The 24,534-nt window shown below is 41.0% G+C and overlaps 2 protein-coding genes across 3 annotated transcripts in view; both read left to right on the forward strand.

Annotated features, from left to right (window-relative positions):
• Positions 1 to 24,534, forward strand: part of LOC132882261 (NACHT, LRR and PYD domains-containing protein 12-like) — a 292,932-nt gene that overhangs the window by 208,978 nt on the left and 59,420 nt on the right. Inside the window, exons 11-12 of one of the 2 annotated variants that reach the window (XM_060915538.1) lie at positions 8,961 to 9,134; positions 13,109 to 13,282. In XM_060915538.1, the coding sequence (XP_060771521.1) occupies positions 8,961 to 9,134; positions 13,109 to 13,282 (348 nt within the window). The remainder of the gene's footprint in view (positions 1 to 8,960; positions 9,135 to 13,108; positions 13,283 to 24,534) is intronic. The other variant, XM_060915539.1, reaches the window with a different exon arrangement.
• LOC132882266 (uncharacterized) overlaps positions 1 to 24,534 on the forward strand; it is a 247,947-nt gene that overhangs the window by 74,254 nt on the left and 149,159 nt on the right. The window lies entirely within an intron of this gene.

The following is a 24,534-nucleotide window of genomic DNA, read 5'->3' on the forward strand; positions in this document are numbered from 1 at the left end:
ACAGAGATAATGTACGCCGCTTACTAAATATAATATCCCATCAGCAAGATAAGAAATTAGAATCAGTCATTATATCCTTAGATGCCCAAAAGGCATTCGGCCGTGTATCATGGCAGTATTTATTTCAAACATTAAAGCGATTTAGATTCGGCCCTAACCTTATAACTTGGATACAAACATTGTACTCGTCACCACAGGCTGCTGTCAAAGTTAATGGCTGTAGATCTGAACGTGGATGCAGACAAGGCTGTTCTTTATCACCTTTACTATTTGCTATTCGTATCGAACCGTTGGCCCAACTCATCAGAGATGATGATGTAAAAGGAATTGTAATTAATGGAGAGGAACACAAATTATCGCTTTATGCTGATGATGTAATTCTGTATTTGACAAAACTTGCATTAACGATCCCACATTTAAAAAGACAAATTTCCAAGTTTGGGTTTTATTCAGGATACAAGGTAAATGTGGAGAAAACTATGGCTATGGATATAAATGGCATGATCCCACATAGTGTAAAGCTTCAGAGTGGTTTTAGATGGCTCATGGAAGGTATTAAATATCTAGGTATATATAGTGGGGCAAAAAAGTATTTAGTCGGTCACCAATTGTGCAAGTTCTCCCACTTAAAAAGATGAGAGGCCTGTAATTTTCATCATAGGTACACTTCAACTATGAGAGACAAAATGAGAAAAAAAAAATCCAGAAAAATCACATTGTCTGATTTTTAAAGAATTTATTTGCAAATTATGGTGGAAAATAAGTATTTGGTCAATAACGAAAGTTCATCTCAATACTTTGTTATATACCCTTTGTTGGCAATGACAGAGGTCAAACGTTTTCTGTAAGTCTTCACAAGGTTTTCACACACTGTTGCTGGTATTTTGGCCCATTCCTCCATGCAGATCTCCTCTAGAGCAGTGATGTTTTGGGGCTGTCGCTGGGCAACACGGACTTTCACCTCCCTCCAAAGATTTTCTATGGGGTTGAGATCTGGAGACTGGCTAGGCCACTCCAGGACCTTGAAATGCTTCTTACGAAGCCACTCCTTCGTTGCCCAGGCAGTGTGTTTGGGATCATTGTCATGCTGAAAGACCCAGCCACGTTTCATCTTCAATGCCCTTGCTGATGGAAGGAGGTTTTCACTCAAAATCTCACGATACATGGCCCCATTCATTCTTTCCTTTACACGGATCAGTTGTCCTGGTCCCTTTGCAGAAAAACAGCCCCAAAGCATGATGTTTCCACCCCCATGCTTCACAGTAGGTATGGTGTTCTTTGGATGCAACGCAGCATTCTTTCTCCTCCAAACACGACAAGTTGAGTTTTTACCAAAAAGTTCTATTTTGGTTTCATCTGACCATATGACATTCTCCCAATCCTCTTCTGGATCATCCAAATGCTCTCTAGCAAACTTCAGACGGGCCTGGACATGTACTGGCTTAAGCAGGGGGACACGTCTGGCACTGCAGGATTTGAGTCCCCGGCGGCGTAGTGTGTTACTGATGGTAGCTTTTGTTACTTTGGTCCCAGCTCTCTGCAGGTCATTCACTAGGTCCCCCCATGTGGTTCTGGGATTTTTGCTCACCGTTCTTGTGATCATTTTGACCCCACGGGGTGAGATCTTCCGTGGAGCCCCAGATCGAGGGAGATTATCAGTGGTCTTGTATGTCTTCCATTTTCTAATAATTGCTCGCATAGTTGATTTCTTCACACCAAGCTGCTTACCTATTGCAGATTCAGTCTTCCCAGCCTGGTGCAGGTCTACAATTTTGTTTCTGGTGTCCTTTGACAGCTCTTTGGTCTTGGCCATAGTGGAGTTTGGAGTGTGACTGTTTGAGGTTGTGGACAGGTGTCTTTTATACTGATAACGAGTTCAAACAGGTGCCATTAATACAGGTAACGAGTGGAGGACAGAGGAGCCTCTTAAAGAAGTTGTTACAGGTCTGTGAGAGCCAGAAATCTTGCTTGTTTGTAGGTGACCATATACTTATTTTACCGAGGAATTTACCAATTAATTCATTAAAAATTCTACAATGTGATTTCCTGGATTCTTTCCCCCCATTCTGTCTCTCATAGTTGAAGTGTACCTATGATGAAAATTACAGGCCTCTCTCATCTTTTTAAGTGGGAGAACTTGCACAATTGGTGGCTGACTAAATACTTTTTTTGCCCCACTGTACATTCCCCCGTCTCTGCAGAATCTGTTTGATGCTAATTATAGTAAAATAATTTGGAGCATTAATAACGATCTAGAACGGTGGTCTATGCTCCCCGTCTCTGCTAGGGCACGTTGAAAGTATCTGCATGAACATTCTGCCCAGATTACTTTTTACTTGTTTCAAATGTTACCTATAGAAATTCCAAAATCTACATTCGATAATTTGGAGAAAATGTTGTCAAGATTTATATGGCAAAAAAGCGCCCTAGAATTCGACTTAAAACCTTAGTTATCTAAATCAAATGGTGGCCTTAAACTTCCCAATCATCTAAAATATTATTTCTGGGCTGCACAAATGAAACCGATGATAGCGCGGCTTCAGAACAATAGGTACACGTTGGCTTAACATAGAAAAAGATCTATGCTCGCTAAAGTCTCTGCAAGACCTACCCTTCCTGGATGTTCCCATAAAGGAAATGGCAACTTGGACTAAGAACACTCTTAAAATTTGGATTAAAATACAGTCAACTTTTGGATTACTGACACAAATATCACCATTAATCAGCATTGGATCTATGAAGAGCTTCACACCTAATAATTTGGACATCGGCTTTAGAAGGTGGTCAGGGTATGGCTTGGTATATCTGCACCAGTTATTCAGTTTTGGTAATCTAAGAACATTCGAGCAGTTGAGAAATGATTATGGTCTCCCTAAGACAGATTTCTACCGATATTTGCAACTTAAAACATTTCTGACAGGGCACAAGGAATGGGGAAAACTCATAAAAACTTCTCCTATCGAACAGTTCCTAATAGAAATACAAACAGGAAATAGAGATGGAAAAATGATTAGTAGATTCTACAATATATTTTTATCCATGAATACACAAAACTCCTTACAAATGAAGCAGAGGTGGGAGGCAGAAATGGATATGGTTATATCACAGGAAGTCTGGGAGGAGGCGTGTAGTGAGGCACACCTGGTCACAAGTTCAAATACATGGAGGGAGTTTAAGTGGAAAATAATTGTTAGATTTTTCAGGACTCCAGAAATAGTATCTAGAATGAACCAGGCACATTCCAGCTCATGCTGGAGGAATTGTGGGGCACATACCGCCAATCATACCCATATATTCTGGTTATGTCTGAAACTAAAGACATTCTGGGGAGAGGTTTTTGATTCTCTTAAAGAGGTTTTCCAACAGGACATACCTCAAGATCCTACTGTGGCTCTATTAGGAGTAATTCCTAAAGGATTGAATGGGAGGTCCAAGAAATATCTCTTAAATATATTACTTACAGCTGCACTGAAGTGCATAACTATTAGATGGTTGAAACCAACCCCCCCTTCATATAACACATGGATCCAGAAGGTTTGGGACCTCTATCAGATGGAGCACATTACATATTTATTAAGGCTCCAAAAGCCCATCTTTACTAAGCGGTGGAGTCCTGTTGTACCTTTTATTAATACAATAAGACTGGTTAGCCCCCCCCCCTTACCACCTCTTTTACATAATCCACACAGTGCCTTAGTGTTTTAGTGTAAGTTCTGTGGGTTCCTGACTGCTTATTTGTATGTGTGCTTGTGGATATGAATGTCTGAATATGTATATTTGATTTAATATATTTAATGTATTTAATTGGGAGTGGATATTTGTTTTTGTTTTGTTTGTCTTATTTGCTTGTTATCTTAATTTGGATATCATGTGTACAATTGTCATCTACAGCTGGATAGAGAAAAGTGTACATACTGGAATGCTGTCATTGAAAACCCAATAAAAAATAAGTTAAAAAAAAAACCCAAAACGGTCAGCATGCCGGATTTTAAGTTGATGAATTTTCTTTTTTTTCCATTGATTTGGCTTTCAAAAGAACATTCCACATTGGCTGTTGAAGGCAGAATCCTATCCTACAGAGCAGAGGTCACTAACAGACGGTCCGGGTCCGGACCCAGAAGCTGTCCCATACGGACCCGAACCTGCAACCAAAACAGAAGGTTATGACTTAAAACCTGACGGGTCGCTTCTATTTTATTCCGGCGCAGCTTTTGTAGTCTTTACGGTAGTGGTTTAGTGGATGAGGAAACGCACAGACTAATTACATGCGAGTTAAGCCATTCCACGTGATACCACTCAGCCAATCAAGTCTGCAGCATTCCAGGCGGTAATTGCGACTCTACAGTGCAGACAGATGAGAGAGTTAGAGGCAAGTTACACATGAAAAGACGGTAGAAAGAAAAAGAAAGATAGCGATACATGTAGAAAACAAAGGGAGAGATACAGACGACTGAGCCGGAGAAAGTTGAGGAAAAAGACGAGTGAGATGGAGAAAGGGAGAGAAAAATAAGGAACAAATGGCGCTCTCCAGGGGCGGCACGGTGGTGTAGTGGTTAGCGCTGTTGCCTCACAGCAAGAAGGTCCTGGGTTCGAGCCCCGGGGCCGGCGAGGGTCTTTCTGTGCAGAGTTTGCATGTTCTCCCCGTGTCCGCGTGGGTTTCCTCCGGGTGCTCCGGTTTCCCCCACAGTCCAAAGACATGCAGGTTAGGTTAACTGGTGACTCTAAATTGAGCGTAGGTGTGAATGTGAGTGTGAATGGTTGTCTGTGTCTATGTGTCAGCCCTGTGATGACCTGGCGACTTGTCTAGGGTGTACCCCGCCTTTCGCCCGTAGTCAGCTGGGATAGGATCCAGCTTGCCTGCGACCCTGTCGGACAGGATAAAGCGGCTAGAGATAATGAGATGAGTGTGGTAAATTCCAAATCTCTGAATTGTTGTCGATGGTGTTCATTATATAGCCGAGCATGTGGCGGGGTGTGCTGGGTTTGGAATGTGTGCCTGCGTGCGTGTGGATTGACGGAGTGAGGTAGGAGTGGGGAAAGTTATCTATGAAATACCAAGCTGTCAAAGGGCTGCTAATTAGGTTACCGGCTGTATTAATTAACTAATTAGTAATGGGAGCTTAGGGATTTGAAACAGGGCTCTATAATTTAGATATAATTATGGATTATTTGAAATTATCTTTTTTTGACCATTAAATACCATACAGGAGCCACACTGAATAATTAGACAACAACAATTAATCAGTGGAGGATATATATTCAGAATTAATTTAAAAATGAAAATATATATAATTTTAATTTTCTGTTTTTCAATTTCTCAAAATAAATTAATGATTGATGGAGTCCAATTGATGGAGCAGAACTCAAGGGCTGAAAAATTCACAAAGATGAAGATGAAGATGAATAGAAACTTTTATTTGTATCCATTCATCTGTGAGTCAGTAGAGGTGTGGAGGTTTTCATAAGATATATTATCTTGTCATTTGATAACTAGATTTCAGTGTATAATAATCAGTGATTTACAGTATTAATCAGTCAATTTTGTTATCAGTTGTTTTTATTTGTAGCATTGTTGTTATTTGTTTCTCTTGTCCAAACTAGTGATATCTCAAGTCATAAATTTTATGATGTTAGTTTTTGTGATATTTGTTGCTGAACTGCAGCATGCTGATCTGTGTATATATAATGGTTAGTGTTTCTGGATCTCATAGTATACTTATTTTGTTCTTAAAATTTTATGTTCATAATTTCTATTCTATTGGGATATATTGCTTCTGAACTTCAGCAGAATAATTGGTGAATTATGGTATCAATCAGTCTGTTTTACTATATTTTTGAACTTTTGCCTCAGTATATCAAGTATTGATTACTTTTGATTCATAGATATTATGCATATGTTGTGAATTTGGAAACAAATGCCATAAAGATTGGGTTACAAATAGTTTTGTGGGGGGGTTTTTCTCAAATATTTCTTCGGACAAGTCAACTTCACATTCGGACAAGTAAATTTCCTTTCAACTTGCCCGACAGGACAAGCGGTTTCAAAAGTTAACGTAGAGCCCTGCCATTTTAGACGAGAGTGTGGAAGAGGAAAGCTATTGCACTAAACTATAAACCTTAAATTGACTTTATTGCTATTTCAGTGCAGTGCACATTTTCAGAAGCAAAACGTTTTATATATTTATTTCAATTTGATTTGACTGTTTTTGAGTCCATTGCTGGTAATTTGGACCGAGTTACTGTCTTTTGTCAGTATTGTTTTCAGGTACAAAATCAAAATATAAGTTGTGATAATCTTGAGAAGGCTCTTTTTAATTTTAGGGGGCAGTCATTATTTATGGGGAAGGGGGGCTATGAATTTATGGGAGGGTCATGAAAAAGTGACACTACTTTGTACGGAGATGAGGAGATTATTGCCTTCTACAATGATGTGGCTTGGGGATATTCTGCAAAAATTTTCAGCCTCGCTGCGCTCGGCAACAACATGTACCCCTAAAGTCTACTTTTCTAGCCAAAAATCAATGACATAGTGTATTATGAACTGTATGAAATGTGGTGGCCTGAATGCAGGTACTGCACGCATTCGAGCCACCACATTTTCCATTTGGGCCAGTAACTTTTCAATTCCACTGGCCCAATGGGCCACCAGTGGTAAATGCTTAATGTCTAGGCCTGAACACTATTAAAAGTAATTTCAGGAATAGATCTCTTGTGTGATGTGTAATTCACCCTCTCACTGAAATATGGCGGAAATGTTTCGGCGCGCGGTTTGCGCATCACGGACCTCGGTGATTTTAAAATGCTGCTCCGGCCCTGATCATCTCTGCCCCTTTTTCCCTGAGCAGCAGGGTTTGAAACTCAGCTATACGCCGCCACATAGTGCGCTTGTCAGTCGTCAGCAACTTTGTTGCTTCGTTCATTAACCGCAGGTTACCGTATCACTGATTTTATCTGAGACATTAACGAACGTTCTAAACAATTCTAACATGTCAGAATGTTTATGCAGGTGCTCATGGGAGTTGTAGGCGTGTAATATTACACTGCAATGCGTTTATTATATCCGATGCCTTCAGAGAAAACTACAATTAAAATATATCGTCATACCACAGAATAAACCACCCGCCAAAGTGGCTAGTGGGACTAAAGTCATTACCCACCAAAGCCCAATTTTACCCACATTTGGCGGGTGGGCGGGTGCTAATGTAAAGCCCTGGTTCTGAATAATAAAGTTACTTTTCCACACTCATTGTAGGAGCCAAACTTTAATTTAAACTTGCTTTGGTTTAGAGATTCATATTTTTTGCTTTCGATTTACTGGCACTTAGCTTGGAACTTTTTTGACGGAGCCTTAGGTCACCTGTTCAGGTAGAAGATGGTGCCTTCCGTGTGCTCAGGCAAGTCTGTTAGACAATGGAAGATGCTGGAGACCAGTAGTTGTGGGGTTTTATTTATTTATTTATTTATTTTAGTGCTGTCAAAAATGTCGCGTTATTAACGCGTTAACTTGACTCAATTTTAATGGTGATAATTTTTTTATCGCAAGATTAACGCTCTGTGACATGATGCCACGCCCTGCACAGCCAGAGTCCTCTGTCCTCCCCTGAAGAGCCACGGTGCTCCGATCGTTTTCCCATCGGCGGCTCCAGCCCCACTTTGCAGTGGCTGTGACAAGACGTGTTGTGCTCTGCAATTAAAAAAAAAAAAACATTGGTACAACCAGTGTTCGAACTATGCCGATATTTTCGGGGGGTCCCTTTTTTTTCCCTTGGGGGGGTGCTTGCGCTTGTCTCAGAGCGCGGATCTCCATCGCGTGCTCACTTCGGATATGCAAATGCTTCCCGTTACACACGATTGCTATGTCAATAAACATCATTTTGCCAATATTTTAGAGACCCCCCAACATTTCCCAAATCATGTTTCAAGGGATCTCATGTCTGTTTCAGGGGATCTCGGATCCCCCGAGTACCCCCGTAGCTCGAACGGTGAGCAAGCCCATTCACTTTTTTATGCTAATAAGAGAATTACAATGGTTTTTCATGTGACAAAAATGTGCGATTAACTGCGAGTTAACTATGACAGTCGCGACATTAATCGCGATTAAATATTTTAATCGCTTGACAGCACTAATTTATTTATTTATTAATTTAAACCGCTTCAAAGCTATGCTTGAACAATTAGACTTAAAGGAGAACTGAAGTCATTTTTAAACTTGCTTTATGTCTTAACGTGTTATTCAGTTACATTTTCGGTTTTATTAACCTTATATCATGACTCGTATTGGCAACTAATTGCAATTAAATATTATATTTATCGGCCTATTCGGTTTTTGTAGGCCGTGATGTGGTTCGTTTTAGGTAAAAAAGGAAACATTTAAAACGAAACAACTCTTTATTCCTTTCAGAAAACTGAAAGATGGGTTCTCAGTATGGCCATGGGTGCGTTCATTTCCCAGAAGAACCGCCTCCTTCCATTCTGCCATCAACTGATCGTCTTCAAATAATGCTGTGGAGAAATCACTGAACTTGATTTTATCCAGTCTACGGCTGTGATGTGACCCTCGTGATTACTGATAGACTGTCTCAGTGTCACCTGCGAATAAACAATCACGTTTTAGAAAAGAAATGAAAAAAACATCCACTTTCAAAGCCGCTTCATAGTAACGAGTAACGAGGACCCTGATAGAAATGTAGTGGAGTAAAAAGTACGATATTTGTCTTTCAAATGTAGTGAAGTTAAAGTCATAAGTTTCCAAAAAAAATACTTAAGTAAAGTACCGACACTCAAAAAGTGGACTTCAGTACAGAACTCAAGTAAATGTACTTCATTACTGTCCACCTCTGGAGATAAGCGCGTAACAAACAGCATCCAAAGTGTTTTGACTTTGTTAGACCACTACACTCATCATCTTTAAAGTCAGTATTAAATCTGTTGATGAAGTGTGTGTCATTGTGTCTCTGCAGATTGCGTGATTGTGGTGTCTCAGATGAAGGCTGTGCTGCTCTGAGTTCAGCTCTGAGATCAAACCCCTCACACCTGAGAGACCTGAATCTGACCCGTAATAATCTGGGAGACTCAGGAGTGAAGCGTCTCTGTGCTGGACTGGAGAATCCTCACTGTAAACTGGAGACACTGAGGTAAGATCATCTCTCTGAGAGTCACATGACCTGCTCCTCAGTAAGACCCATTCTCTAATAGTGAGACTGAAGCAGAGGTTTTAGCTTCATCATCAGTGTCCTGAGGAGGAAGATTGTTTCTGTTCACTGCACACTGATGATTTGTCACAGAGTCTTTGGGTCAGATGGACGTATGTGAGAAGCTGCAGCACAAAACGGGACTTGATCCGACTGCGATGTGTCTGAACTCACTGTGAAATTTACTACAACACTGTAACGAATCCCACAAACTGCACCTGAGACTCAAACTAACTGCCCTCTGTGTGAGCAGCAGTGACATGGTGGAAATGATCTCGGGAATACAAAATTTGAAAACTAAAATGAGACGTTAATGCCAAAGAATTGATTAAAAGCCAATTTTTTTTAAATTAAAAAAAAATTAAAGAAAAATAAATGGAGCCGTCCATAGTAACCGTCTTTCTGTCGATTTTTGAATAATTCAAACAATGTAATATAGTAATAAATATAGCCGCAAGCAGCGATCATTGGGATCCAAGCAATAAGGGGCCAAGTGAGACCACACCCGATTTTAAATTTCTTACTTAAGAGGTTCTTAAAGCGAGACGGCCTTTCGATTTCATAAAATCGGTGAAATTTAGTTCCGTCTGAAATGTGGTGATTGTGATATCTGTTTATTTCTGTAATATCTCACAAAATATCAGGCCATTCTGGGGCTGGGAAGTTATTTAATTTGAGGGGATTAAAGCAAATAATGTGCATGAAATCGCTTGCTTGGCGCAGTCAAGCAGACAGAGGAAGTCCGTGTGCGCATGCGCAGGTTTACCTTCTTCTTCTTTTGGGTTTTACAGCAGCTGGCATCCACAGTGTTGCATTACTGCCATCTACAGGTTTCCCTTTGAGCGTGCACTGACAGTTCCGTCATTCTGTCTCTAAACGAACAGCTGATCACACCGAGGTGCTCGCTGAGCGCCCATATTTATTAGTTTGGTCCTGCGTTTCCTTTCCTTCGTATATAACATTAACGTCTTTTCTTCTTGCTTTCCGTTACTGTAGTCGGTCTTTCACGTTTCATTTGCACACTCACGTCCTCCATTTTTCTCTCCTGTTTCAAATTAGTATCCCACAATGCCTTGCGTGAATGGGGAAAGCCCACCATGTGAAGGTATCTTGAATTGGGTCATGGTGAAGCAGGAAAAAATAGCGGAGAATTTAGGGCCATGTGGCTAAAGGCACTCTACCTTTAAGATATTACAATATTTCAGTTTTAGCGCCCCCTGTGGACAAAACGCGATGGTTAATAATGAAAATCGAGATGACTGCAGTCAGTACTATCTCTCTGAAACGATCAAACATTTAGATTCTACCAGCAGATTGCGCTCCATCCAAAAGCTGAAATATGCAGGCATCACAGAGCCATGTAATCGGCACGGTGGTGTAGTGGTTAGCACGGTCGCCTCACAGCAAGAAGGTTGTGGGTTCGAGCCCTGTGGCCAGCGAGGGCTTTTCTGTGTGGGGTTTGCATGTTCTCCCAGTGTCTGCGTGGGTTTCCTTCGGGTGCTCTGGTTTCCCCCACAGTCCAAAGACATGCGGTAGGTTAATATGGGACGGCCTTGAGCGAGGCACCGAACTCCCAACTGCTCCCCGGGTGCTGTTAGCATGGTGTGATGAATAAAGTTGTTTTCTTTCTTAATTTACCCATATTTTTTTTTTTCCTGCGCGCGTGAGAGTGTGCATGTGTGCGTGCTCGCTCGCTGATTTGTTCACTTGTGTGCATGTGTTCGCTGCTTCAGATGGGTGTTAAATGCAGAGGAGAAATTTCGCTGTGTAACTTCTATAAGTTTATCTGTAGATGTTTACTGAATTGGGCTCACAATCACTCGTGTACACTTGTGCCGCTCGTCAAACGCAAAGCTTAAACATGGCCACATAAACAAATCCACAGTTAGGATTACGCCATGTGAAAGGTCCCGATAAACCAAGTTTGGTGCCTGTGTGAGTTACAGTTTTCTGTCCACATACTTTTAGGAGATGATTATTATTATTATTATTATTATTATTATAAGAAAACCAACAGGGTTCCTACAGTTTTGCTCCATGGGCCCCGAATAATATAGTAATAAAAGAATAAAGTAGTAAATATTCTCTCAGGACGTCTCCGTCTCGCTGCTCTGAACAGGGTTGCCAGATCTACGTTACAGAAGCAGCTCAGTGGATCAGCAGGATTAAACCCATGCAGTTTTCCTCAGTAGTGCTTTCACTAAAATCATCTCCTATTCCACATTTAGTCATAAATACAGACTGTCTGTGAGTAAACCCACTGACTCCGTTCCATTCATACAGTAACCCAGAGCTAAAGTGGAGAACAGGATCAATAGGTGTGTGAGAGGAGATCACAGGCCACGACCACTACGCTCTGTTTTATTCTACAGATATGATTAACATCAGGTTCACAAACATCACCAATCCATGGGAAAACACACACACACACACACACACACACACACACACACACACACACAGAGAACTGTAAAGAAGAAGAATTATTTTCTGAAATTAAAACTCTACATGAAATAGCAATTCCTTGCAACAGATATTGCCACGTGAGGTTGATGAGGTTCCCGACACAATCCAGTTAAGCACTCACAGAAAGTTCAATGAAATGAGATGGTGGTTTATTCCATTAAGACAATTCCGGTTTACTTTACGGTCGCGAACAAAGGATCAAAAAGGGAAACTAAAGTAAAGCTCTGTTAGTTTAGTAGGTTATTCCAATGCATTCGGCTTATTGCGGTCGGAAAACTATTCCGCCTCGTCATCTACCTTACCCCTGATTCAAAGGACTAATTAAAGCTTGCAGTTACGCGCCACACCGGCACGTCAAGGGGAGTGGCTACATACCACATGACAGGTAAGGCAATCAGGTAAGTATCTAACATAATTCTAACATAATTCCTTTTACAGGTTACCAAACTAAATCATATAGAAACAACAAATACTAAGTCATACAGCAACCTAAATATGACTCCTACACTACCATACATTGAAAAATGCACCAATTTGAACATAACAGGTGATTTAAAAATCTATATTTCACTACTTGTGTTTGCAGAAACATTTTTGAAGCCTTTGACATGACCTGGTTTTCTGCGTTCATTAATAATAAAACATGGTCTAATCTTCATCCAAGTCAGAAGAGTCGACAAACCCATTCTGTCTAAAGAAAACACACTCGCACTTGTTCTTGTCAGTCCTGAATAAACCATTTAAACATCCACACTCTGGGTTTTAAAGTGTGTGACCCTCTCTGATAACGACTTCTCCAAAAGCTAATGAGAGTCCGACCCTGTTCTATAAAATACACACACAGTCTGATTACTGACCGTCTGATCTTCTCAGGAAAGAGCTGTTCATGTGAACTCTGATTAAAGAGAGATTTTGTAGAGATGTGTGAAGCAGGAAAACGTGACTAAAACAGCGTTTGTAAAGAGCGAGTGTGTGTGACTCGGTCCACAGGAAGATAAATTGTCTCCAAACAGAGCAGATTCAGTGCTGTTGCTCCTCTGCCTAAGATCGAGGCATCCTGCAAAAATCACTCCAAGAGCACAGCATGGAATACTGAAGGAGGAGAAAGAGAAAGCAAAGGAGAGCAGAACAGCTGCAGAAATCTCTAGAACTCACTAAAGTCTCTGTTCATGTGTCCACTGGAAGAAACAACACTGAACAATAAAACTGTTCTAAATTACAGAGAAAGTCTGTTTAACAAAACCAATGAAAATCATTTCCATCCAACACTAATCAGGTATTCTTCTACAGACTGAACGATTATGGAGCGATATTCTCTCTCTCTCACTCTCTCTCTCTCACACACACACACACACACACACACACACACACACACCTCGAATTTAAAGACGTGAAGCGAATCTTGATGATCATAAACTGAGACAGTGAAGTGTGTCATTGTGTCTCTGCAGGTTGCGGCGGTGTGGTGTCTCAGATGAAGGCTGTGCTGCTCTCGCTTCAGCTCTGAGATCAAACCCCTCACACCTGAGAGAACTGTATCTGTTTGGGAATGAAATCGGAGACTCAGGAAAGAATCTGCTCTCTGCTCTTAAGGATGATGAGCGTTACAAACTACAGACACTGGGGTGAGTAATGACTTTTTTAGTTCAATGTTGGGGAAGAAGAAAAATCTTTTAACCTCGTTATCATTTTTGTTTAATTTCAGTAAAGATCACATGACCAGGCCATGAAATGAAACCAGTTTTAGAAATTTTCACTGTGTTCTGTTTAATCAGATGTGGGTTTTTTCCTTCTCACAATTACCTTTAATGTTGTTTAGTGGTCAAGTCAACTTTGTCAAATATGTTATACATGCTCGACATACAGCACAGATGAAATATCAGTCCTCTCTGACCCACGGTGCAAACAGGCAATGCAATAAATAAAAATAGAATAATTGAAAAAAGCAAACAATATAAACAGTATAAACACTCTAGATAGGAACTAGACGTAGACTAAACACTCATGCATATATATATATATATATATATATATATATATATATATACACACACACACACACACACACACACACACACACACACACAAATTGGTTCAAATAACCAAACAGTCAAGGGCACTTGAGGTATAGCACAGGGATGAGAATTTTCCGCAGATCCGCGGAATTCCGAGTTTTTCCCACTGAAAATGTCATTTTTGTGAAACGTGTAAATCCGTTGAGAATTTTTTTTTTGGGGGGGGGGGTCGGCAAGAGGCTTGTGGTGGCACAAGCAGGCAGGACCGCCCGCCTGCCAGCATCTTTTGGCAGCGCTCATCGCAAAATTAGTTGCAGCTGTGATAACGGAATTCGTCATTGCTTTCTTCAATATTTATGCTAACGACAATTTCCGGCAACGTTTTGGCGCTAGGTTCATCTCACTTCTACAATTCACGGAGAAACACGCTACACGTACACGGTTTTGATCACTTCTTAAGTTCTAGTTATTTTGGTTAGTTTTCAAAGTTACTTTGCCAAAATGGCAAAAGTTTTGGACCGCAAAAATGAGGATTGTGCCAGGGAAATCGATAAATCGAACGGGATAAAGAACTGTTTCCGATGGGCATGGCTCGATAGTAGTGTTACCGTGCAGATAGGGCCACAGACTGTGACGACGTGCCTGACGGAACACATCCGAAAAGTGGACGTGCCGGGAAAGGTTCTGTGTATTCTGTGCTCAGATATGATCAATTATGGAAACAGAGGAGCTAGAAACATCCAGGAGCACATCAAAACAAAAAAGCACACAGGTACGTTTTACTTAAATTGTCAAAGATAGAGTCAGGAGGAATCTAATATCGTTACGGTTACCTCCATTATCGCTCACGATATATAGATTTTTTTTTTTTTTAAAGATATTTTTTGGGCTTTTTTCACCTTTATTTGGATAGGACAGCGTAGAGACAGGAAATGAGCGGGAGAGAGAGACGGGGAGGGATCGGGAAATGACCTCGGGTCAGAATCGAACCCGGGTCCCCGGATTTATGGTATGGCACCTTATGCACCTGAGCCACGACGCCCCCGTCGATATATAGATATATTAGTGTGTCACGGAGTGAGCCGTGACGCTCGCGTGCGCGCGCGCACACGCGCGCACGCACCTCTCGCGCAAGCGCACAGGCAGCAATCTGCCGGAAACGTTCAAAAATCTTGGCTGACCTGTCGCTGTGAGTTGCACTTCATTTCCATTACTGTTTTCTGTATGGGTATTACTGGTTTTCAAGCATTTCATACTCCACCGTTTGCCATAGTTTCTAACGAGAGCAGCATTTGTTGCGAGTGCAGGGAAAGGCCTACCGGCATTCTAGTAACATGTTTGGCTCCACTCATATATAAAACACACATCTCTAAGCATTTTCATCTCCCATCTGTTAAGCATTGTCTCTGGTCTAGGAAACACACGTACAAACCGGTTATTTCTAGCGTCAAGTTTATTTAGTTCTAGCATTTTTATAACACAAAACAGTTTTCAGTAACTCGTCACGCGAACTCCACACACTTCCTGTTTGTTGTGAGAAACTGAGGGACTGTACCATTGGCTTGTTATGGAGGGGTTCCGCGGGTGTTTGGTAGAACGGACTATTTTAACGGGGGTGTTTTACTGGTGTTGGGGAAACATGTAGTTTACTGTGCACTGAAGGGTTTTTGGTTAATGAAAATTATTTTGGATGTTTGTATATTTTGTGTTTGTTTCTTTAAATTGTTATTTTGTATTTAGGATGTTGTTATTTAGTTGATTGATTAATTTTGCAATTTGGGCTCAAGTGTGGGTGGGGCTGCAGGGATGTAAGCTCTGCAGTAGCTCCAGAGCCTCAGCTGTGGTTGGAGGGTCTTGTTTGAAGGTGCTGCGGTTTGGCTGACTAATAGTTTTGTTCAGGGGCTTTTTTGATTTAGTCTGGCAAACTTGAAGCCTCTTTATTTTTGTTTTCTTATTTTGTTTGTAGGGGCGGCACGGTGGTGTAGTAGTTAGCGCTGTCGCCTCACAGCAAGAAGGTCCGGGTTCGAGCCCCGTGGCCGGCGAGGGCCTTTCTGTGCGGAGTTTGCATGTTCTCCCCGTGTCCACGTGGGTTTCCTCCGGGTGCTCCGGTTTCCCCCACAGTCCAAAGACATGCAGGTTAGGTTAACTGGTGACTCTAAATTGAGCGTAGGTGTGAATGTGAGTGTGAATGGTTGTCTGTATCTGTGTCAGCCCTGTGATGACCTGGCGACTTGTCCAGGGTGTACCCCGCCTTTCGCCCATAGTCAGCTGGGATAGGCTCCAGCTTGCCTGCAACCCTGTAGAAGGATAAAGCAGCTACAGATGATATGAGATTTTGTTTGTATAGTTTTCTTTTTGGCAGTTTGAACCTTTGGTTGGTGCACTGTAAATATTTGCACTATTTTAAGAAAAGTTTTGAAAATAGAAAAAATAAATATATTTTTGGAGGAAGAAGTTTTCCGGCTCTCTGTCTGCTCCACTGCCGTCCATCCTTGCAACAAGTTTATAAACGTTTTAAACCATCATTGAATTTGAAATCATATATATTAGATAGTATGTGTGGGAAAGGGGGATTGTGAATTGGGCAGATGCCCCCTAGACCGGCCAGGCATTTCAGAGTTTTTTTAAATGTCCCATTCTAATCCCTGATAGCAGGTAAACATGAAACAAGTAGTGTAAACAAACTAGCAGCTGTTAAGGTGAGGTAGTGCGGAATAGTGCAAATGAGCGAGGTAAAGTGAGATGTGCGGTCCCTGAGTTCAGTGTGTTAATGAACGATGAGGTGTGTGTGTTGGGGGGGAGGGGGACTGTGAGGGTGACATGTCAGATGCTGAAGGGTGGGCAGGGGGGGGTGCGGGCAGAATCTGTGGCAGGGGGCAGAGGGGGGAGGAGGGGCAGAACAGGGAGGGAGTTGAGCCTCCTGACCGCCTGGTGAAAGAAACTGTTCTTGAGCCTGCTGGTTTTGGCCCAGAGACTCCGCAGTCTCCTCCCCGACGGCAGCAGGCTGAAGAGGCTGTGAGATGGGTGGGTGGGGTCACCTGCAATCCTGATGGCTTTGCGGGTGAGGCGGGAGTTATAAATATCCATTAGAGAAGGGAGAGAGACACCAATGATCATTAAAGTGTTGATTTAAAATGACTCTGAAAGCAGAAGACAGGGAGTCAGTCCGAGTCTCCAAAATGTCCCGTCTGAGTGCATGAGAGTGATTGTAAATGAGCATCTCGTCTCCTTGTGACACCCTGCTGTCTCTGACTTCATCCTGCTGCTTTTGTCTGAATAAGATGATCTCGGCTTTTCCCTGTTTCTGATCAGCAGCACACTTTCTTCTCGACTCTCCTCAGAACTCAGTAAAATGATCCTCTTTAATGCCACACGGCCACAAATATGTGATTTAAGGAGCCACTTGACTCACTCTGACACTCCTTCCTGCTCTCCACCTCCACACCGTGTCTTCTGTCCTTCCTGTAAACTTCACCTCGGCTTCTTCTTAAAGTCTGCACTTAAATCTACATGTAGAACAAGAGATCAAACCCACCGCAGTGGGAGTTACTGTTTAAAAAGCTCCAAAGCCTGGGATTGGATAAGAGCAGTGATGTGATGGGAAACGTCTGCTCACTTTCCTGTTAGATCTTGTGGAAGTTCTCGTTTGTTGGAGCTAAATGTTAGAACACAGATCTTATAGAAGACTGAATAAATGTTGGATTAAATTATAAACAGAAGATGATGATAATGTTTCTCTTGGAGCAGAGATGATTACATGCTGGTGGTCATGAAGTACTGCAGTCCAGTGTGTGGGGATTAATCCAGATGTTTTTCTGTTCTTTTCAGGATTTGATGAACATGTGTGTGTGTGTATGATGAAGACTCGTGTTCCTGCAGTTCCATGTTGGAAATGAGCACTTTATTAGGAACAACTTGTGACCTGCATGAAACTGCTTACAGTACTCTGTGCAATTTATCAGTCAGATCCATTCCAAAGAAATAAAAATAGTGTTTTTATTTTTATTGTATAAAACTAGTTTGTGTATTTAAATTTCTGCAACAGTTCAATAAATTTATATCTCGTATCAAAATATATATGAACTTATTTGCGTGCTGTACATTATTCCTTGGTGTTTCAGGTGTAATGGTGTGCACACACACACACACATATATATATATATATATATATATATATATATATACTGAAAGAAATCAGTATGGCTCAGTTGGCTAAGGCGCCATACCATAAATCCGGGGACCCGGGTTTGATTCTGTCCCGAGGTCATTTCCTGATCCCTCCCCGTCTCTCTCCCGCTCATTTCCTCTCTTCACTGTCCTATCCAATAAAGGTGAAAAAAGCCCAAAAAACATCTTTAAAAAAAAAAAACCATTTCATTCAGTCTTATCTGCAGTCCAGTGGGATAATGTGAGGGCTTTGTGTGAAGTAGTGTAACTGCAGTGTGTGTGATGGCTTTAGTATTTGATTCCTCTTCTATAGGGCTGGAGGACTCGAGTCCAGTCTTGTGATTACAGATTTTATTTGTAATAACTCCACCCCACCCCTCGGTGTAGAAAGGGGACGTTATTAAACAGCACCTAATTATTTATTTTAAAATAATAATAATCAGAATTCAGTGATCTACAAATGGAATGTGAGTCCGTGTGAAATGAAGTAGGGGTTTAATTATGCATGACTCAGTCTGCAGCCCTGCCCCAGTAAACAGTTTAAACAACAACAAAACATCATTAAGTCATGAATTAAATTAAACCTCATGCGTCAAACTCAAGGTCTGTGAGCCAAATATGGCTTGCTGCCTCATTTCATTCAGCCCCATGAACCTAAAGCAAAGAATAATGTTGAAAGAGCCTGCAGTTCTCTCCTCCTCTACATTCCACACTGTCTCGAATTCTCACTGTAGCCCAGAGACCGTGACTGTACAGCACGGACACATCTCTGTGCTGAAACTCTGCTGAAAGCCAACGTCCATGTGCTGTGTTTGATGGAAGTCATACTGGCGTCTAAAACAATTCAGAAACCCATCAGATGTGGGCAGTGGTGTAAACAGGAATTACTCTGTGTGTGCAGGATCTTTGCAAAATAAAATCATGATCGCACGATCATTTAAGGCACAATCTCCCATCAAACAATCTCACTGCACGAGGAACAAAATTTAAACACAACATATTGGAGAGAGTGTGCAATTCTTCATTATACAAATATTATATTTTATCGGCAAAGTATGATTGTAAAAGATGCCCACTGAACATTTTGACTGCATCCCCAGTCAAGACTGGCTAAATCCAGCCCAGATCCACACAAGCTTGCTTTCTTGAAAGATGATGATAAAAGGCTTAATAATATCCATCCATTATCTATAGCACTTCTCCATCAGGGTCGTGGGGGAAGCTGGATCCAATCCCAGCTGACTTCGAGCAAGAGGAGGGGTTCACCCTGGACACGCCACCAATCTATCACAGGACTGGCTTCATAATATATCGATAATTAAAGGGGCATCCACTATTAAAAGTAATTGATTTGAACTTGTTCCAATGGAAAGACATGAACCAGAAATGTTCTGGTAAATATTAATGAGAAATTAATGTTGAATAATTGACATTTAAGACACAATATGACCAAATATTTTGTTGAACATATTTTGTTTTGGTCAACATCTTGATTTTTTTTTTTAAGCTGAATTTTATAATCTAACTTTTTCAAAAACATCACATTCACACGTTTTCTTTTCAAACATTACAAAGGTATGTGTTTTTTCCCCGAAGTGTTCGGCTACGAAGTCAGGTTGAAGTCCAGCTGACTGATTTCATTCTATAGGTTATGAAAGTGTGCGCACCAAAGGCACCTTGTTTCCACTCGTACCCCTCTTCACCAACAGGTAACAGGTTCCATTCTAGTTCACGCACCAAGGTCTGGAGAACATGCAAACTCCACCCAGAAAGACCTCAATCAGCCGTGAGGTTCGAACCCAGAACCTTCTTCCTGTGAGGTGACAGTGATAACCACAGCACCACTGTGACTCTCTCTGCTGGAGCTCCTTTTAGTAACTCATATTCACAATGGCACACATCATGGGACTCACGATTATTAAAAGTCCAAGTCTAACATTTAAGCACATTTTATTTTTCAGGTTGAAACAAACTCAGTCCCACATTCTCATTCATTTGCATGCCTGTGTAGGAGCAGTCGAGTTGAGTTCGTATCGAAGCTGAAATGCACCTCGATATCAAAATAATACCACATACGACGTGAACAAAGACATGCTTTAAATCAATAAATGTTGTATCTGGTCCCTCTTCACCACGACGGTCCAGTACAACGCCCGCATTACTGCTGACGCCGCCCCAATCCGCCCGTCCATCTCACACTCCATTTCACCATCACTCGTGAACAAGACCCCGAGATACTTGAACTCCTTCACTGCTTCATTGCTGCCCCAAGTGAAGGAGTTATGATCCTTTGACAGTAAATTAAGAACACTATGAAGCTGCATTTTGTCCTGTTCGCTGTGGGTGGAGTTTGACATTTAACCCCCTCCCATGCTCAAATATCAAGCTCCGCCCATGGAGCCACACCTTCTGCAAATCACACGCTCATGACACAGTGCAGTGAAAAGAGCAGGGCTCGAAATTAACTTTTTTTCTTTGTGTCCCCCAGTGGTCCCGAATTCTGTGTTGTATTGTCCCGAATGGAAGCAATAGTGTCCCCATTTTTTTTCCTCTCTGAAATAACCAGTGGTTAATATTATCATATGAAGTTACTATTATATTTGTAACTATGCGATTTTGAACCCTTTATATCATTTTTACAATAAGTCACAAAACACAAGTGACACATGTCCTATACATCATCTACTTCAAAATTACAGTTATTGCATTTTCAGTTGATTAAACTTTGGCGATCTCACTGTATGAATAGATACCCGTTTATTTAAAGGGGCCAACTAGCTCATTCAGAAAATGTTTCAACTCCCTACATCTGCAGTACACTTTAGTTGAAAATAAGACCCCTTTTATGTTCATTTCATCTACTTATACCTTGAATATCTGTTGGCATTTATAAGGCCAACTTATAATTTTCACCATTACCGTTATCCATTACCGTTATCCATTTTTATGAACTTTCCGTTATCCTTTACCGTTATCCATTACCATTATCCATTTTTATGAACTTTCCGTTATCCATTACCGTTATCCATTACCGTTATCCATTTTTATGAACTTTCCGTTATCCATTACCGTTATCCATTTTTATGAACTTTCCGTTATCCATTTTATGAACTTTCCGTTATCCATTTTTATGAACTTTCCGTTATCCATTACCGTTATCCATTACCGTTATCCATTTTTATGAACTTTCCGTTATCCATTACCGTTATCCATTACCGTTATCCATTTTTATGAACTTTCCGTTATCCATTACCGTTATCCATTACCGTTATCCATTTTTATGAACTTTCCGTTATCCATTACCGTTATCCATTTTTATGAACTTTCCGTTATCCATTTTATGAACTTTCCGTTATCCATTTTTATGAACTTTCCGTTATCCATTACCGTTATCCATTACCGTTATCCATTTTTATGAACTTTCCGTTATCCATTACCGTTATCCATTTTTATGAACTTTCCGTTATCCATTTTTATGAACTTTCCGTTATCCATTACCGTTATCCATTTTTATGAACTTTCCGTTATCCATTACCGTTATCCATTTTTATGAACTTTCCGTTATCCATTACCGTTATCCATTACCGTTATCCATTTTTATGAACTTTCCGTTATCCATTACCGTTATCCATTACCGTTATCCATTTTTATGAACTTTCCGTTATCCATTACCGTTATCCATTACCGTTATCCATTTTTATGAACTTTCCGTTATCCATTACCGTTATCCATTTTTATGAACTTTCCGTTATCCATTTTATGAACTTTCCGTTATCCATTTTTATGAACTTTCCGTTATCCATTACCGTTATCCATTACCGTTATCCATTTTTATGAACTTTCCGTTATCCATTACCGTTATCCATTTTTATGAACTTTCCGTTATCCATTTTTATGAACTTTCCGTTATCCATTACCGTTATCCATTTTTATGAACTTTCCGTTATCCATTACCGTTATCCATTTTTATGAACTTTCCGTTATCCATTACCGTTATCCATTACCGTTATCCATTTTTATGAACTTTCCGTTATCCATTACCGTTATCCATTACCGTTATCCATTTTTATGAACTTTCCGTTATCCATTACCGTTATCCATTACCGTTATCCATTTTTATGAACTTTCCGTTATCCATTACCGTTATCCATTTTTATGAACTTTCCGTTATCCATTTTATGAACTTTCCGTTATCCATTTTTATGAACTTTCCGTTATCCATTACCGTTATCCATTTTATGAACTTTCCGTTATCCATTTTATGAACTTTCCGTTATCCATTTTTATGAACTTTCCGTTATCCATTTTATGAACTTTCGCTGCCGAAACGTGGGTGCAAATGTTAGCAACATCAGCATAGTGGCAGGTCCGAGCCTAGTTGTGCTGCTGACTGACTAAACTTTCTGAACTAGAAAGACACCAAGAAAACTCACTTATTCTGTTGAACGGTATCTTCCGTCAGTATCATCCACATCATTCCTGTTGTATTTTATAACGTGTCTAACAGTGTTCATTCAGTTCATTCAGTTGCTAGCGTTGCCTGCAGACCAGGCGATGACACTTTGGATCCTGAAGGTCCCGGAGACGTTATGTCTGGGCTTTCAGTTTCTTCCCCGCGGTCGGTCCGCTTCAACCACTTCAGCATTTTTGTTCTGGCAAGAGTCGGCGCAGCGTGTGCGGTAGCAATTCCATTCCAAGTCCATATAATGCGGACTCCGGCCGAAGATTCTAGAACAGAATCCGCTGCTCTGTAGCCTGCGGATGCAGGTGCATCGAAAGTGTAGCTACTATGTATTTTTCGCTGTTAACGTTTTAAAATTAAAATTGACAAATTAGGTGAATGTCTACATATGTGTTACGGCTTTGTAAATAATATTAAAGGGATAGTTCGGGATTTTTGACATGAATCTATATGGTATCCCCGTCAGCAGTGTCATGCATCCACACTGACTTACCCCCGACAGTGTTCTGTGAGCCTAGATATTGTACAGTGTTGGTCAGTGCACAAGTAGTTCCGGCAGGTTTCCTGGGGTCTGCAAAGTAACACGTTTTTCTTCTCAAAACAGCTCGTGTTCGAATGAGTGATTTATTAGCATAACAAAACCCTTGTAGTCCAAAAAGTCACACCTTGTAATTGCTTGGGGCTACTTTCTCTCAATAGCGATCAGTGCGCGCTGTCACTGTTAACAGTTGTGTGCGAGCTAGCCAACAACTTTCATTAGTTGTTCGACAGTGTTTAGCAGCAGCAAATTGCTTTCCTCCTCAGTATACAAGTGCGCTTCCATGGCAGGGAAAAAGAAACTACCACTGCTGCCTATGTAGTGCCCTATTTATACAAATAGGAGTCATTCAGGATTCAGCCATGACACGGAGCAAAAACATGGCTGAATCCTGAATGACTCCTATTTGTATAAATAGGGCACTACATAGGCAGCAGTGGTAGTTTCTTTTTCCCTGCCATGGAAGCGCACTTGTATACTGAGGAGGAAAGCAATTTGCTGCTGCTAAACACTGTCGAACAACTAATGAAAGTTGTTGGCTAGCTCGCACACAACTGTTAACAGTGACAGCGCGCACTGATCGCTATTGAGAGAAAGTAGCCCCAAGCAATTACAAGGTGTGACTTTTTGGACTACAAGGGTTTTGTTATGCTAATAAATCACTCATTCGAACACGAGCTGTTTTGAGAAGAAAAACGTGTTACTTTGCAGACCCCAGGAAACCTGCCGGAACTACTTGTGCACTGACCAACACTGTACAATATCTAGGCTCACAGAACACTGTCGGGGGTAAGTCAGTGTGGATGCATGACACTGCTGACGGGGATACCATATAGATTCATGTCAAAAATCCCGAACTATCCCTTTAATGTAGAAATTTTTTTCTAGATCTATTTTTTTCCATTGTCCCGGGATTGTCCCAGATATGATAATTTTGTGTCCCGATGACATTTTTTATGGTCCCCGGGACATCGGGACACCGTTAGTTTCGAGCGCTGGAAAAGAGGAAACAAAACCACGGAGAGCAATCATTTGTTCAGACTCAGGTTCATCACATTAATGTAAATATGAGTAAGTCAGAAGCTAAAGTTGTAATTAAGGGCCGAATCAATGTGTGTGTGGCAAAATAAATGGAACAAAAACTAAAGGAAGATCTCTTTTAAAAATAATCCATGACTGTGGTGTGCAGGATCAGGAGGATGAAATAGGAAATAGGAAAGGGTTATGAGAAGAAGAAGGAATGATCAGACTTGTGTCAACATTTCCAATCTTTATTTGATGGGAAAAGACAATAATGGAAAGTGTGAATACTGTGGAGACGCAGAAACGGTTGCCCGTGTTTTATTGTTCTGCCAGAAGTATGATTCAGAGAGAAAAAAGTGTTAAAGAATGTGCTCTGAGAGATTAGAGAACAAAACATGAGTGATATTGTAAGACAGTGGTCAGATGACACGTGTTGGAAACTTGTAGAGTATTTAGGATCAACAAGACTAATGAACAGAATGAGAAGCAGTAGGATTAGTGATTAGTTCTCTCTCGGAGTATTAATGTGAGAGATGGTAGGGCTGTAGTCCACACTCCAGATCAGAGGGGGCGGTAGTGCACCGCTAAACTCTTCACCAACCCACAAAGAAGAAAGGGGGCGTGGAGGCCCAGCACCAATGAGAAAATCAGAAATGAAGGTGTGTATGAAGC

This window comes from Neoarius graeffei, chromosome 2 (assembly GCF_027579695.1).
Source record: "Neoarius graeffei isolate fNeoGra1 chromosome 2, fNeoGra1.pri, whole genome shotgun sequence".
NCBI classification, from domain to species: domain Eukaryota; kingdom Metazoa; phylum Chordata; class Actinopteri; order Siluriformes; family Ariidae; genus Neoarius; species Neoarius graeffei.